The 17870-nt window shown below is 40.8% G+C and overlaps 1 protein-coding gene across 1 annotated transcript in view; it reads left to right on the forward strand.

The window, feature by feature from the left end:
- The window catches only part of RYR3 (ryanodine receptor 3), a 666405-nt gene that overhangs the window by 582591 nt on the left and 65944 nt on the right, over positions 1-17870 (forward strand). Inside the window, exons 74-80 of the mRNA XM_019518966.1 lie at positions 6214-6310; positions 7706-7815; positions 10463-10514; positions 13184-13237; positions 16894-16993; positions 17181-17260; positions 17545-17621. Of these exons, the coding sequence (XP_019374511.1) occupies positions 6214-6310; positions 7706-7815; positions 10463-10514; positions 13184-13237; positions 16894-16993; positions 17181-17260; positions 17545-17621 (570 nt within the window). The remainder of the gene's footprint in view (positions 1-6213; positions 6311-7705; positions 7816-10462; positions 10515-13183; positions 13238-16893; positions 16994-17180; positions 17261-17544; positions 17622-17870) is intronic.

Here is a 17870-nt window from a genome sequence, read left to right on the forward strand (position 1 = left end):
GTCCAATAAAAGATATCACCCTAAGAAACCCTTGCCTGTCACATAATTTATGAACCATCACAGCTACAACATAGAATCGTAGAAAACTGGGGTTGGAAGGGACCTCAAGAGGTCAACTAGTCCAACCCCTGCTCAAAGCAGCACCATCCCCAACTATATCATCCCAGCCAGGGCTTTGTCAAGCCAGGCCTTAAAAACCTCCAAGGATGGAGATTCCACCTTGTTTTTAGGTAACCTGTTCCAGTGCTTCACCACCCTCCTAGTGAGAAAGTTTTTCCTAATATCCAGCTTAAACCTCCTTAAACCTTTAAAGCAGTCCTTTATTTTCCATTGACTTCAGGGAATGAGGCAACATTAATCAGAAAGTTTCTCCTAGTCTTCAACCTAAATTTCTACTGCTGAAGCTTGAGAACATGGCTTCTAGTCCTGTCCCCTAGAGTCATACAGAAAAGTCCATCTCCATCCTCTCTTTAATCACCCTTCAGGTATTTTAAGATTTATCAGATCCTTTCTCATGTCTTTTCTTCTGCTGACTAAATAACCTTCGATCTTTCCGCCTTTACTCATAAGTCTTGCTTACCAGCCCCCTAATCATTTTTGTTTCTCTGATTTCCTCCAAACCATCCACATCCTGCTTGAAATGTAGGCCCCAGAATTTGGACACAGTACTCCCTAGAAGCCTCACCACTGCTGAATAGAGCAGAAAAATCACTTCCTTTGATTTGCAAGTGACATTCCTGTTAATACAACCCAAGATGCTGTTGGCTTTTTTTGCAACAAGAGTACACGTTGGTCTCATATTCAGCTTATGGTCTATTTTAACTCCCAGGTCCTTCTCTGCAGTACTGCTGCCTACCCAGTCATTCGATCACCTATAGTTGTGCATGCAGTTATTTTGTCCCAAGCGCAGGACTTTGTACTTGTCCTTGTTGAATCTCATCTCTTGACTGAAGACCATTTCTTCACTGGGTCATTCTGGATCCTAGCTCTATCCTCCAGTGTATCTGCAGCCAACTCGTAATCTTTCTAGATCTACCCTGGATAGGCTACTTGGTAGAAAAGTGTTTACCATATTATTCTGAGAAGAATGTAAAGAAGAGAAAAGGGAAGACTTAAATAAAATGTAACAACATACAAGGTTTTTGTTGTAACAAATGAGTAGAACAGAAAGGAGCAAAACGTTGGGAGAACTGAGGGGACAGTTCAGTATATCAGCAATTTGTGGGTACTTCTTGATAAGCACACTCTCTATTAATAAACTATTCAGAGTTTACTTAGCCCAGGATATACTTATAACCTCCAAAACTAATAGCCAAATGATAAAAAGAATATGCTTTCTTATTTTTTCTGTTTAAAAAAACACATTTCCTTGAAATTGGTGAGTGCCTGTCTAGATGATGGGAGATCAGAGAATCAAAAAATAGAGCACAGAGGCACTCAGGAAGTCATCTATTCCAACCCCCTGTTCTAGGGAGGATTATCCCTGTGTAAACTTATCCTAGGCATGTTTGTGTGACCCTTAAATGCAGATGAAGAGAACTATTACTGCATTCTGCATTTTCAACAAAATATGAAGTAATACTCTTTGTAGTAGAAAGCTGGCAAATCTGCTGAATCTGTTCCATGTTAGAAATATTAGGCCCAGTTCTTCTTAGACTTACAGGTTCTATGACTAAGTTTCTCCTGATTTTCACTAATATTGCTGAAAAATGAATGGCCAAGTATTTCTGTGTTCAGTGTTTGTGTGACTTTTTATTAAACTGTGCTATTATGAGCAAGTATTTGGTATCCACTGCCTTCTCAACATACCTAAGCAAAGTCCCAAGAAAAAAATTATTGAGATTGTAGGCTTATTTCCGATTGCTATGTGCAAAATGATTTTAAATGTTCTACAGACAGCTATTCTGTACACAATTCACAGCATTTTGACAGCAAGATAAAGCTATTCTGCCATGATACACATAATTACATAACTATCAATCCATCATTTATGTTGATTGTGGCATTAAGACATCTCTGAACACCAGGGAGTTTATTTCAAGGGTGTATTATTAATTATGAAAGCTGTGCAAGTGAATGCCTATATCAATATGGGTTTTTTTCTAATTTTTGTTTTGTTGTTATATTGGGGTGTAAAGGTCAATGCCAAATTTAACAATAAGAGAGTGAGTTTAAAAGATACCCCTGCAAATTAGTAAAAACAACTTTTCATCCTAGAAAGTGCTATGCCCTTCAGTGTTTGCAAATCCCTTCTTCTGATCCATTCTTGAGATGTGATTTTCATGTTAGTCTCCCATTTGAATCTGATATTCTCCAACAAAATATTTGTCTTTATTTAAGGTTTTCCGGTGCATTGTCCATTTTAATGTCTGATGCATTGTTTTACAGCTCTCTGCTTTAAAGCAGTGCATCCAAAAATTATAGATTATTTAATGTTTCCCTGCAAACCAATTCCAAGTACTTCTTTTTCTAAGAGGAAGCTTGTGATGCAAAGTAAATACTTATTGTAACCTTACAAATTTTAGTTTCTCAAAGAGTGAACATTGCTAGTGCTTGGAAATACTAATTCTTTCTGTTTATTTATTAATTAATATTGCTTTGAAGAGGAAAATTATTATCTGACTAATAAGTATATTCTCTCTGAGGTGTATGTGAGAAATATTGAGATGCTTTACAGGAATGCACTTTACTAGTCTTTGTTTTTTTATTTATTATATACATGTGCACTGAGAGATACAGAAGAGAGTACACAAGACAGTTATTCAAAAATAGCTTGCAAATACAGGCTTCTTTATCTTTTACTAGTTTACTGAATTTAACTTGTGCCTTTGTTGTTAGTTCTTCAATGAAAACCTATATGCTTTTCTTCAGACACAAAATTAGCAATTTCTTCCTGAGCACCTTTCAACGTGTTTGGCTGGAAAAAGTACATGAAAAAACTCAGTATGACAGGCTTATACTCATGTTAACGGTAATGTAACCTATGGAGAGCCTCTTCCTTATGCGCACACTTACTCCTTTCCCAGCCATGATTTGATGTTATCATAAAAACATGAATTTGTACAATTTTTAGAAGGGATTCTGATTGGTCAGTCTTTAGGAACCATTGATAAAATGCTGCAGTAAAGTGTAGTTTAGTTTCAAAAGCACAGCATGAATAATGTGTGTAAAATATTCTCTGTAGGTGAATATTTTATTTCTGTATGTCAGACATGGCCTGTAATTTTACCTTGTGTACACCCCACTTAATAACTTTAACATCCACTTTGCTTAGGGTAGTGTCATTATAATTAAAAAAACCCAACACAAAAATGATGAATTAAACAATCTCTGCTTCACAGGGCATGCAGAGTGCATCTAAAAACAAATGTCTTTTTAAATAAAACATATGCATGTGCTGTATAGGCAATATCCTGAAAAATCTTACCACTGGGAACAGAATTCCATGTAATTTTTCCCAGACGTCTCACTTCTCAGCCTCTTGCAGGATCATATCAAGTGATTGTACCCACCATGCCCAGTACGGTGTGTTCCTAGGGCCAGATTCTAGGTTTTTGTAAAATATATACTTTTCCATTTATGAATTCCTGTGGGCAGTTTAGACCAAAACATTTGACAAAACATTATTTCCTTAATTTGGGATTGAGATTTGCATTTGAGATAAAAGACTGTGGTTATATGTCAGTAAAAGTTATGTCAGTGATACTTATGGTAGCAACTTCACCAAATGAATTTTGCCATCCCAGTGCACCAACTCAGCCAAGACAATGCTAATATAATAAAAAAAATTCATCAGTTTGTAGATATATATTGCATCCCCTCAGCATAGTAAAATTTTGGGTTTAGTTTTATGCCTATAATAAAAGTCCAACCCTGTTTCAATTAAAAAATAAATTTTACTTAACCATTTACTTTCTGGAAGAAATCTACTTTTTCCTGGTTATAGTCACAATTGAAAAGTGATGTTCTTTTGTAAAGACTGAGAAATCCCTATGACTTAGAGTTATAGCAAGAATATAAAATTACATCTTTTCCACTTTTAAAAAAATGTACTGCCAATCATTTTTGTTTCATGGAAATAATTCAGAAGAAAGCTACATTTGAAATTTGGTCTACAAAAAGTTTTTATGGTCCACAGTGTAGTTTGAGCATATTAGAACAAAAAGGTTATAACAGATAAAAAATAGAAGTATCACTTCTAAACATGATCAATAGGCATCTACTAAGATTTCTACCCAAGCCTGCCATTTCTGTCCCTGCAGTGCACATTGTCTGGCTGACTCGTGTGTCATCATCGTTTCCCACCCTCCCTGCCTAGGCACAAATATGAGTTAGCTTGGAAATACCGCCATGAATACATGCACCAAAAATTGTTTCCTGCACTATGTTAATATGAGGAATAAGGAAAAATTGTGGATGTAAGTGCAGCTGTCTCTGTATTAAGAGCTGACTACAATTTACATTGCATTTTAAATGTTTGAAGCTAAACTTTCCTTTGCACATAGCTTATTCATATGCCAACTTACAAATGTCACAATATTTATTTGAAGCTTTGTTTGTTACTTCGGTTTGCAAAACATTGTCTCCGTTCAAACAATAGCAGCACTAAAAGTGTATAACTGACCCTCTCCCTATTGCACTGAGAGAGAAACATAGAGAATAACAGGGTGCATCCAAATGCTAACATTTGTAAGCATGGAGAATCTTATTGTTGTCCCTCATCTTCTCAGAACCCACCTTTAAAAAAGTTGGGAAATGTAAAATGAAAGTTTATCTACCTATTTTATACAGTCAGAAGATAGAGCAGGGTGGCATCTTCTGCCTGCCGCCCCTCCCTACATGTTACAGGCATGCAATTAACTGGTTAATTGCACAATTACCTTAAGACCACCTACATGTGCAAAATAGCTATCATGCCATAAAAAGCTGCAGCGAGCTATGAAGCTAGACCTCAAAAATGTGTATTAACTTTATAGCTGGTTGCTTTTGTGTTTTAATTTTCATATGCAACAGGGTCTCCCCTGTGGCTGAGAGCCCTGTCAGCTGCAGGCTCCCAGACACAGTGGTGTGCCTGGCCAGCTGGGGCTGTAAGTGCTACAACTGCTGGAGAGTCTCAGCCCCTGTAGCTGTGGACTCTGGGTCCCAGCAGCATCCCACAGCTACCTGGACCCAGAGTCCCACAGCTGCAGATGCAGCATACCTCTTGGTGCTACAACCCAGCTAGGTCCTGGCAGCTGCAGGGCACAACTGCAGTCTCCCAGCCCTGGGGGTTAACGCATCTCTGAGGCTGGAAGATTGCGGCAGCTGCATCTCCCATCTGTGGAGGTGAATGGGGTGCCCCATGGCTGGGAGCCCCTCAGTTAAGGGGGCATCCAGCCATGAGATCTTGCTTCTTGCTGGTACAGGGAGAGCCCAGGATCAGGCAATGAGATCTAAAGTGCAATCCCATAATTGCGCTTTCTGCCATGAACGTGTGGCATGGCAGGAGGTGTGATTTTGTGAATCGCACTTTCGATCCCATCGCACCTTTACCTGCACATGTAGATAGGGCTTTAGAGACAATATCTGATGAAGTAAGCTTCATCTCATGAGAGTTTGTGCTATATACAGTGCATATTTTGTTTTTTATTCACTTGGTTTGTAAGGGTCAGATCTATCCTGCCTTCTGCTTGACTTCAGACTAACACAGCTAACTACATTTGACCATAGAGACTCACTGGTTCTGAGAACCGCTTCAGTCAATCTCTAAGTGCCACACTGCCCTGCCTTCTAATTAACACAGCTAACTCCCTCTCTCTATTTTAAACAAGTCATATTGTATTTCCTGTGTGGTTTTTTTATTGTATATTTGAAACTTCTTTGACTAAAGACTATGTCTGTACAACACATGACACAATGGTATCTCAGTCCAGATAGAGGCTTTTGATGCTATCACAATACAATTAAGGCACAGTGCCAGTATAAACAGACAGCTGCAGAGAACTATAATGAAATTAGGAGGTATTTGATGTGCATTCAAAGTGTACCCCAAGTATTCTCAGAAGTCTGATGAATATACCACTGAACATCTCCATTAGTTTGGGTTTTATTTCACTGACCAATCAGAGGATCAAAATTGTACAAAATGCATATCCTTACTAATCATTAACTACCTAAGCTATTATACTATGTTCCTTTTACCCCTCTTGATCTCACTTTCACCCCCCCTCCCAGGCACCGTTCTATTAACCTCTTCCTCCATGGTTATCAGAACTATTGGATAGAAACAGAGGAATATTCATTTGAAGAGAAACTAGTTCAGGATTTGGCTGTAAGTACTGACATAACTGGGCTTTAGGTATCAGTGCCCATTTTAATATATATTTTTATACATATTTTAACTGTGTTTAACTTTCTGTATCATACTTTCTTATCTACATTTATAAAAACTGCAATCCTCATACTTCAGGGCATAAGCTGATTGCTTCCTGTGGACAGGAAGAAGTTTACCTCCTATCTCAATAATGCATATTGAAGTGCATTAAAGGTGGTTTATGCCCTTGATTGAAGTATATGGTATTGTTCACTTTTGAAAACAGGACTGGATTAGATGGACTGCTTTTGTCTATATGGTAATTCCTATGTTCCTATGTGTTAATTATTATTTGTTTGGAAGCTTAACACAATTGATGCTTTTCCCTCCTTTTGATTTTTTTGTTGATACATAATACTTTCTTTATTTTAACATTTTAAGCTTTAATGCAAGTTAAGTTATGCTATTTTCTTGTTGGTACTCTGTAATGAAACGTAAATATGTTGTAGCCATATTCAGCAGAAATTCAGTCTTTATATATAATGGATGTGGAGAATTGGTGACCTTCTGCATTTTGGTATCTAAACCTGAGTCTAATTCTCATTCAGAAAGATCACCATATCTCTCTTCCTTCTTCATGATGTGTCTTTGGCATCTTAGAAATGTTTAAAATACAATATCCTTGCTGTGTAAGCCCCATGGAAAAGGAAGATATCGGTTACAAACCAGAAAAATATGTTAAGGTCTAAACTCAACATGAGCTGCTGTGGGTTTTCACAGAAAACATATAACGCCTTTTAAGAGGCACTGGTATATTGGAAAAAAGCATTTGCATTTTTGAGAGATTATGGGTGATGCTATTCTTCTACTTCTGACAGCTATAGTAAGGCCTTTATTTCACTTATTAAAAATATCAGCACTCCCCACCCCTTCCCTGATGAGACAAGGATTATCATTTAAGATTAGACCATATGTAATGGGACTTGTTCAGTCTTTGGTCTTCATTGTGTTGTATTGTTTTTCTTCCCATTAACACACTTTCTGCCATACCTTTTCCTTCTCACCAATTTGTTTGGGACAAGAAAGGCAGATTCAACAATGACACAGAAGTTTACAGATTAATTTCTGCTGAATCAAGTTTATAACTTTCATTTGCAACATATTGACTTGGATAAACTTCAACTTTCCTTTCAAACAAGAGTAACAGAATGAGATACTGTAAATGCTTCATAGCCATACAAACAGAACATTTCACATGTTCCAGACTGCTGAATATCATCAATTTTGGAAAAAGAACATAAATTGAACAGAATGAAACTATAATTATTTTTGCTGCATTCAGATTTCTCTGCTTCGGTTTGTTGTTTGTGTTGTTTCCACTTATGAAATGTTACAATGTAAATCTTTGTGTAGACACCACCAAGGAAAGAGGAAGAGGAAGAAGAAGAGACTGAAAAAAAACATCCTGATCCACTTCATCAGATTATCCTTTATTTCAGTCACAATGCTCTCACTGAGAGAAGGTAAATAGAGCGACATTCTAAATTACGTACGACTCATTTTTGTAGCCTTATTTTCTCTTCATTGATCATAGAATTATACCATTAAGGTAAATTTAGAGTGACAACAGAAGTAAAAATATTACCACATTTTCTTGTGTCCAGCATGCCCCCAAATAAAACATGCATCGTGTTTTTAGAGAACAGAATGCAGAGTCATAGCTGACTGCGTGACATTGAGTAAGTGCTTCTGGGAACATAGAGTATCCACGAAGGTTGGCATCCCAGGAAACAGGCTGGTGAAGCAGCAGGCAGCAGGAATTTCCTGTTGTGCCATATCTCCTGGAAACACTGTTTCCAGGAGGACCTAGTCAGTGTCCAACATGGTTAGTAGGCCTGTGTGAATAGGGAAGTATTCAATTCAGATTGGCTGATTCGGAGGACAGTGCTTCAAATCACTGTCCCCATTTGATTTGGCTTAATCAGAACTGGAGATTCGGTGCTAATTTGGAGATTCGGTTCAGCTGGGGAGAGGCAGGCACAGCTGGGTGGCTGCAGGTTCTCCTGTGGCTCCTCTGGCTGTGGCTGCCTGTCCCTGGTTGGGGAGCTGCAGGAGAAGCCCCCATGGCTGCCCTGCCCAGGCCCCATCCCCCATGCCAGCCTCCTGGCACTTCAAAAAAAAAAAATTTTTTTTAAAAGCACCTTGCACTCACTGGCTGCAGCAGCAGGGATCAGGGCCTCTGAGGGCTCGTGGCAGAGCCCACCCATGCCATGCAGGGCAGGGAAGGGCAGCAGGAATTGCCACCCACTCCCCCCCCACCCCCGCCTGGAACCCGTGCAGCAGCTGCCCCATGGTGCAGGTGCAGCGTGGTTCAGCAGGGTGCTGCACACTATCTAGGAGCTGGCGCTGAGCAGTGATCAGCTCCTGCTGACTGCTGGAGCTATCCCAGCTCCTAGACAGTGCGTGGTGCCCTGCCAAACTGCACTATACCTGTGCAATGCGACAGGTGCCATGCAGGTAGCAGGCGGGGGTGGGACAACCCCCGCTGCCCCTCACTGCCCTACACTGCATGGAGGGGGCTCTGCCATGAGCCTTCAGAGGCCCTGATCCCTGCTGCTGCAGCCAGTGAGTGCGGGATTTTTTTTGTTATTTTTTAAATGCTGGGAGGCTGGGGCTAGGTCGAGGATGGGGCCAGGCCAGGCAGCCATGGGGATTTCTCCCACAGCTCCCCCATCCAACTGTGATTGCCTGTCCCCAGCTGATCTGAATCTGAATCTCTCAGAATCTTTTGCAAATCGATTTGGAGGCTTCAGATTCAATTCTAACCTTTTAGTGGGTCTACCAATTCAATTCAGATTTGGAGATTCGGCTGCCGAATCTCCTCCAAATCGAATCAGAGACTGAAGCTTCGCACAGCCCTAATGGTTAGGTCCCAAACCCTTGCAAGATCAGCAGCAAGACTAATATTTCTTTACTGTAACTAGTTCTTTATATAATTTGCTGTAGATAAAGTGGAATTTCTACATTACAAGCCTCATCATGACACTACCAGCTGCTTTCTTCCTGCTTCAGGTACATGCACAGCCAACAGCTGTGGTTGTGAGAGAGTTACCATAAGATTCCACCACCTTGGCAGCTGCATGACATTCACAGTGTCTCCAGGCTTCCTTCATTTGCAGTGAAGAAAACAGCTTCCCTGCTTAAAACAGGCACCCCAATTTTGGGGGTCTGATTTTGGAGGAAAGGTGTATGTTATATGTGAGGAACTATGGTTTTTGAATCAGAATGTGATTGTAAAAATGATTTAGCACAGCTACAGTTCAGTACTGCTAATACATTTTTGGCAGGTGGAAGTAGGATTTAGAGAATATATAGCCCCAAAATTGCCAAGGTTAATTTCTTATAGATATGAGGCCAAATCAGTTACTGTTGTTACAGACAAGATGATTCCTCCAATCTATGGTACTGGAGAAGCCATGACACAAACAGGCAAGGACGCCTGTTTGGGCCACTCAATTAACCGGCATATTTTGTTATACAGCATCCCCCATTCCTGAGGGATGCCGGATAACAAAGGTTTTACTGTAGTAGTTAAATGTTCTTATTGTTAGCAGGTATTCATAATCTTTTTATGTTATAAAAGGTTCAGAAAATCATGGTAAATAGTCTGAATTCCTATTAATGCCAGTTTCTGCCTTGTTCACACTTAGAAGACAAAGGCAAAGTATTCTTACATTGCCTTAACATAATCTTCCATGTGATTATTGATTTACTTAATTAGATAGTCCCTTAAAAACTGGAACAGCTTTAACTGAAGTTAGTTCTGGGTCCAGTTCTGGGCACATGTGTAGAACTGCCACAATCATCATATAGAGTTGAATTCTGCTATCTTTTATTCAATGAAGTGGCTCTGTTTCAGCCAGGTAACTGACCTTTCCATTCACCCTGCTAGCGCTCTGTCAGACATTGCACCTATTTATCAATAATAAAATATGTTATTGACCTTACTCGCCTGTATATACATATGAATTTTACCAAGGAATTCACAAGGAAATGAGGTGAATAAGGCATAGCTCTCTTTGAGGAAAATGAGACCTGCATTCTGACAGTACTGCAAGAGATTTTAAACCTTCATAATAATCACTGTGAATGGCATTTTTCTTCCTCCAGCAAACTAGAAGATGATGCTTTGTATATTTCCTATTCAGCCATGATGGCAAAGGTAAGTATGTAATTTCAAACCCCATTCCCACCCCTAGATACTTCTCCAATTTATTCGGACACATTCTGTAAGCTTTCCTCTACTGTCTCCTTTGTGTTCTATTTGACAATAGCAGTTCCTCTCATATTCTCTAGCTATTTTTATGGCATCACTGGACCTAAGTCTGCTAAACTACACAACCCTATGGAACTGAATTTGAACTCTTTACACAGGTCCTAAGGAAGGACTTTTCCTACTCCAAAAAATGTAGTTCTGCCATTTCTGCTGCACTGTTGTAAACATTAAAGGCTAGAGCCAAAAAGGACTTATACACTTAGGTTGCACTTTTAAGCACTGAAATCCCAGTGAATGATCCATAAAACCCCTGATAACTGCTCAGGTACCTGTGAAGGCATAGATGCATAAGTTTCCTCCAGAAAACTTACTTAGGTGCCTGAAGTTCTTCATATGCAGAACTACCATCATCATTTAAAGTTGACTTCTATTACTCTTTATTCACCAAACACTTTTCCATAACTGGCCTTTTTGACATTGATTCTGTTACTCTTGCATTGTAGACATGTACGTTTTCATATGCAAACAGAGCATGTACTGGTCAGGCAGGTATGTGGCTGTATATGCTCGCTGTGTGTAAACACAGACATCACAAAAACGTAGCACTCCAAAAATGCCTGATTAATGGGTGTTAAATGCCAGAAAAGGAGAAAGACTGCTCTCCCATGTTTTGATTGCCTAAGGCTGAGGGGTTAGGGCACTTGCCCAGGAAGCAGGAGACCCAGGTCAAGGCTCCCTTCCTCCAAACAGTTTTGAATCTGTCTCTCTGACTTTCCAACACTAACCACCATATCACAAGTTAGGTATTACACAGTCCCTTCTTATGCTGTTCTTTCAAATGCCCCTAGGGCAGCCAGAAGAAGGAGATATATGAGTTGGCAGGAAGAGAGCAAGCTACTTAGGAAGAAAGGCTGAAAGAGCTAGAGTTATTTAGTCTGGAGAAGTGAAGACTGAGGTAGGATTTAATAATAGCCTTCAAATACCTGAAGAGTGATTACAGGAAAAATGGAAATGGGCTTTTTTTCTGTGGCAGTTGGGGACAAAACTAGGAGCAATGGCCTCAAGCTGCAGCAGGGGAAATTTAGGTTGGAGATGAGAGGAACTTTCTGACTATAAGGGTGGTCAAACATTGGAACAGGCTACCCTAGAAACTCTGGACCTCCCATCCCTGGAATTTTCAAGAGTAGGTTGGACAACACATGGCTGGGTTGTTTAATCAGGGATAAACCTGCCTCGAGCAGGGGGCTGGACGAGATGGCCTTGTGAGGTCCCTTTCATCCCAATTTTCCTATAATCCTAGAGGATATGCTTCCCAGTGAGAGGCCTTCAGTTCTGGGAGGGGGCAGTTCTAGCCTGATCCGTTGCTCCCAATGGGAGAAACACTTCACTTAATCCATTGTATTAAATGACTATTAAATGCAAGGTATAATAGCTCAGCTTCAAAAAGAGCAGTAAAGAGGTTTTTTAATGATGTCAAATTTGTGGCACACTAGTTTAGGCACCGTGTTGGGAAATCCAAGAAAAGTTGGTTGAAATCCCCTCTGGGTGAAGGGAGTCTAGAACTTGGGTCTCCTGCTTCTCGAAGTTGTTATCCTCCTGTTTTTTCCTGGTCCTTAGGCACATTCATCATCATATACTTGCCCTACCAGTGTGTGGCCTACTGCTCATGTTCATTATGCATGTGCATGCACATCCAAACTGCGGAGGTAATAGAATTGCAAAGTACGCCTCAGTGGCCAAAAAGGCCACGTATGAGCTTGCAAAACTGTCATTTCAGTGCACAGAGAGTAATAGAATTCCACCCTTAGGCACCTAAATCTCTTTTGAGTCTACTCAGGATTCACACACTAAGAGAAGCAGTGCCCAAGTCCCTGGAGAGGCCTGATTCAATAGGTGTGCTTAATACATGCTTAATTTCAATTGGTATCATTGAGTTCATTGACACATTTCATTATCATTAATATCTCTCCCAACTCTCCAAAAAGATGTCACAAAAAAATCCTTGCTTCTTGCATTGAGCTGATCACCTAAGGTGCTTAAAAAATTGATATGTATGGGATGGCTACTGATATCATGGCTTCCCATCCCTGAGAGATGCATTTTATCTTATAACCACATAATGCAAAAATGCATGAGTACATGAAGGAGTTGGAAGTAGAACCTAGGACTCCCTCATTCGTCCTGCAATGCCCTCTTTACTAGCTGCTTCTTCTTTGTTTTCTCTCTGGCCACAGGCTTTTCTGTTCTTATTTGTATGAATGCATGTGTGAGGACAAATATTTAAAGAACTCAAATACTTTTGAAGCACTTACATACTTAAGGAATATTGCTATATCATCATTTTTTAGCACTAGTGTTCAAAATTAGATTTGAAGTGCACCAATATCTAATGGCTTCCCTCTTCTAAATCGCTTTCCTAGCTGCTTTATCAATTATAAATAAAGGTCCAGTTTTTGCATAGATTTGATTTTAGAAATGCTAACTTCACACATTACTGTAATTATTTTGTTAAAAAGTGTGGTTTTTTTGCCTGTCAGCACCAACTATAATAGAAATAATCACTGTTTGTTTCAAACTGAGCATTATTTTGCAATTTTTCTTTCTCATGTAAAAAGAGCTGTCAGATTGAAGAAGAAGAAGAGGATGAAGAGAAAGAGAAAACTTTTGAGGTAAGAGTCCAAGCAAGGTGGAACAAAATTGTAAGATGAAAACTAGAGGACAAATGCAGTTATAATAGCTATATGGAAGGCATTTTACTAGATTATTCAGAGAAAAGCAAATCAACTCTGCAATCAGCCAAAAAATAGAACATTGTGGTGCACTGTCTGCTTTAAATTGAAACCTCTCAGCATTCCCTTAAAAGCTCTGCCTGACTCTGTTGCTGCCTTTGTGTTCTCATTTCTTTTTACTTTTCTTCACAATCTCTGTTCCACCTCTCACTTTGCCCCTCTCTCTCGCATCTTTTTGCTTCCTTCCATTCTGACCCTTATGTGTTTATGCATTTTCATCTTTTGAAGCATCCATTTTCATTAACCTCTCCATCAGACACATTTATTCTACATAAGTAATCAACTAACCTAGCAGCTACAAGGAGAAAATGTACTTGCCTATAGTAAATGGAGTTCTTTGTGTTCTCCAGCAACAAATTCAATTCTGATCATGGACAACCATTTGACTGAGAAAGCTGCATTTGTTATTTAAAGTAATTGGAGTTCTTCAAGATGGGTTATCCAACTACACATTCTGTATTAAACCCTCTATCCCTCTTGCAATACCATCCTAAGGTTCTGTGGTTGATAGAAAACTTAGAGTTAGGGGGTGGTATGTACTTCCCTTTATCACACTGGGGCAGACTATGATGTATTACACTATTCTATAATAACATTTCTTCTCTGAAATACTGTTTATATATATTCTATTCTGGGTGTGCACATGCCTCATGAGGTCAAGCACAGAGCCCTTTTGTCTTGGCAATACTTGAATATTGCTCTTCAAGCTCTACCCCAGGGGTTCCCAAACTGTGGTACACGCACTCCTGGGGGTATGCAAGATATCTGTGGGGAGGTACGTGGACGAAATTGTATAATGGCAGATTTAATTTTCATTATAACAATAATTGGCATTCAAGGGATTAAAATATAAATTGTGTGCTGGTAGAGGTACGTGGGCAGCTGGTAAATCTGGAAGGGGGTCTGCAATACCCCCTGGCTGAATCTAGTGGTGGGCCAGCCCACAGGCCCCATCCAGAATGCAGGACCAGCCCCGCACACCCACCCCCAGCTGTGGCCCTGACCCTACAGGCTGACGCATCATGATGGATCCCATTGTGGGCTGACCCTGTGGACACTGCACACCAGATCTGGCTGCAGACTGATACAGCATGCAAGGCCATGTCATCTGGTGCATGGGATTCCCCCTGGGTCTAGAAATTTGGCAATGAGAGGGTGGTAGCGCTGATTTGGTACTGCCAAATTTCCAGAATCAGGAGGAACCCCACAGATCAGATGACACAGCTTCACAGACTAGATCTGGCCCAGAGCAGGCTGACTACCAGTGCTCTACACTGACAGTGGTGTGTACTCTTCACTCCCCAGTTTCTCTTATTCATCATATCACTACTGACTGTTGAATCTTAAACTCCCTCTCAGCTGCCTATACTAGTCAGCTGAGCTGGCTGCCTATTTCCAGCCCTCCTTTCCCATTCCCTTAAGTCAGTGTTCTCAAACTTTTTTAGCCTCAAGGACCACTGCATAACTTTTCTGAATTTGGTGGCACCCTGGTTGCGAACCACAGTTCCAGCAGTGTAGTTATTTATTTCTGTGCCCTGGGCACTGGGGGGGAGGGGGGAAGGACAAGGAAGAGCAAGCAGTCTTACCTGCCATGACATGAACTCACCCTTGTAGGGAACTGTGGCAGAGTCCTCTCATCAGTCTCACTCACCCTCTCTTCTGTTAACCCTCTCATAGGTTCCCAGCAACCTGCATATATACCATTGCCGTAAAAGCTTTAATTGGCTTGCAGTTTTGAAAGGGTTAATGCAGTAGCTGTTGCTGCACAGAAGCAGGGGAGAAGGAATCATATTGCAAGGAGAATCCTTACACAGACTATCTACCCAGCAGGTGCTAACAGCTTCTGGGTGACCCAAGGATGGAGATTCTACAACCTCTCTGAGTAGCCTGTTCCAGTGTTTTTCTACCCTCTCATGAGAGGATTTTTCCCGGTATCTAACCTAAATTTCCCTTGCTGCAACTTGAGACCATTGCTCCTTGTTCTGTCATCTGCCACCACTGAGAACAGGCTACCTTCATCCTTTTTGGAACCGCCCATCGGGTAGCTGAAGACTCCTCTCAGTCTTTTCTTCTCCAGACTAAATAAACCCAGTTCCCTTAGCCTCTCCTCAGAAGTCATGTGCCCCAGCCCCCTCCACATTTTGTTGCTAGACTCTCTCCAATTTGTTCATACCTTTTCTGTAATGGGGGTTCCAAAACTGGACACAGGTCTCCAGATGTGGCCTCACCAGTACCGAACAGAAGGGAAGAATTGCTTCCCTCGATCTGCTGGCAACACTCCTACTAATGCAGTCCAGTATGCTGTTAGCTTTCTTAGCAACAAGAAGGCTCATATTCAGCTTATTGTCCACTGTAACACCCAGGTCCTTTTCTGTAGAGCTGCTGCTTAGCCATTCAGTCCCCAGCCTGTAGCTGTGCATGGAATTGTTTCATGCTCTGTGCAGGACTTTGCAATTGTCCCTATTTAACCTCAAGAGATTTCTTTTGGTCCCATCCTGCAATTTGTCTAGGTCTTTTAATTACACTTTTAATTTCTGTTACAACATTTGATATGATCACTCAGATCCATTGTCAACTAAATTCTTCCTCCAGACTCTAACAAAGTAGCTTCTTTTAGGTGTCCTTGTTAATGAATGTTGTGCACTCCTCCCCCTCACCTACACCCTTTGCACAGAAGATGCAGGGGAAGAGATGAATGCATGAACCAAAGACTTACGGTGTGTACAGATGTGACATTTAGATCACCCTAACTGAGCTTAGGACAATCTAAATGCTGGAGCATGGAAGTGTTCACAGGGCTTAGGTCACCCTAAAAATGGTGCACCCAATCTAAAGTTAGTTCTTGTCACACAAAAATAAACTTTAGATTGGCATGGGTTAACCTGACCTAAAATGGGTTAACTCAACTTAATGAATGCATGCACATGTCCCAGGACACCTCTGGGGCTGCAAAAGCCCAGCCACTCTCCACAACCCTGGGACTGCTGTTTTTAACACCCCACTGACCCTGACCAGGCTGTTTTCCTCTCTGACCAGCACACCCCTGGAAGAGGCAGTTCCTCCCCAAAATATTGAACCCCCACCCCAGTCATACCAGCTGCTCCCTGTCATGGTCCCCTAGGCCCACCCTGATCCTGCCAGCCCCTCCCAGTCCTGCTAGCTCTCCCCCACAACTTACTTACTTCTAGATGCCCATGCACCTTCTCACAAACATCAAATATTTGCATGCAGTGATCCCAACTCTGGTTTAGGTGGCTTAAATTAAACCACCTAAACCAGAGTTGGGCCCTGTGAATGCTTGTTTTCATCTTTAAAGAATAAAAATCCTCCATATAACAATCTATTAAAAGTCGGGCCACTTTGCTGAAAGGCCTCTCTTTGGCCACGTGGTATTTTATGCATCAATTTCTTGAGTCCAGCCACAAGACACTAGAGTGCATCTCATCTATCTCTCTAGTTGTACAGGTCATGCTGCGTGTGAAAGAAAATAGCATGTTTAGTGTGGTGATAATGAAATTTTGTGTTCCCAAACTCAGGAGAAGGAAATGGAAAAGCAGAAGACTCTTTATCAGCAGGCTCGTCTACATGACCGTGGAGCTGCTGAGATGGTCCTTCAGATGATTAGTGCAAGCAAAGGTAATGTTTCTATGACATTAAAATTGTAAGTAGTCTATACACAATTATGTGGATAAGTCACTGTACAAACTGTGCATAATAAATAAAAAAAATGCATATGTGCTACAGTAGATAGCATTTCTGGTTTGTTTTTTAGATTATTTAAACAATATAACATCACTTCAATTATTAACTCTTTCTTTGACAGGTAAAATGGGACTCATGGTCATTGAAACATTAAAGCTTGGCATTGCTATTCTAAATGGCGGGAACACCATTGTTCAGCAGGTAATAATTTACAGCTTCTCCAACCCTTGGTTTTGAAAAGGAATCATGCAGTTTGGTGCTTTGCTAGTACAATTGTAATGTTGATTAATTTTAACCTAGATGACAACAAATTGTGGTTGATTCTGGTTGGTTCAATATCACGAGTACAGTGAAGTACAGCAAACTGCACTTTAACTTGAAGAAAGATTGTTTCTGGTCAGTTGTGTCAATACAAAAAGTGTTGATTTGACAAATTGTCTAATAATGGTTTTTATATTTTTTCCCCCTGAATCTTCTTGTTCTAGAAAATGTTAGACTACCTGAAGGAGAAAAAGGATGCTGGATTCTTTCAGAGTCTCTCTGGCTTGATGCAATCTTGCAGGTAAAAATACCAATCAAGTTGTCACAGGATGGCAGTGGATATAGTTTTCCTAGACTTCAGGAAGGCTTTTGATACTGTCTCTCACCCCATTCTCATTAGGAAGCTGGGGGACTGTGGCGTAGACACCCATACAGTCCAATGGGTCGCCAACTGGTTAGAGAGTCGCACCCAGAGGGTGGTAGTGGATGGGTCCTTCTCGACCTGGAAGGATGTGGGAAGTGGGGTCCCACAGGGCTCGGTCCTTGGGCC

The sequence above is a fragment of the Gavialis gangeticus genome, unplaced genomic scaffold (genome assembly GCF_001723915.1).
Source record: "Gavialis gangeticus isolate Ggan-Ray unplaced genomic scaffold, GavGan_comp1, whole genome shotgun sequence".
NCBI classification, from domain to species: domain Eukaryota; kingdom Metazoa; phylum Chordata; order Crocodylia; family Gavialidae; genus Gavialis; species Gavialis gangeticus.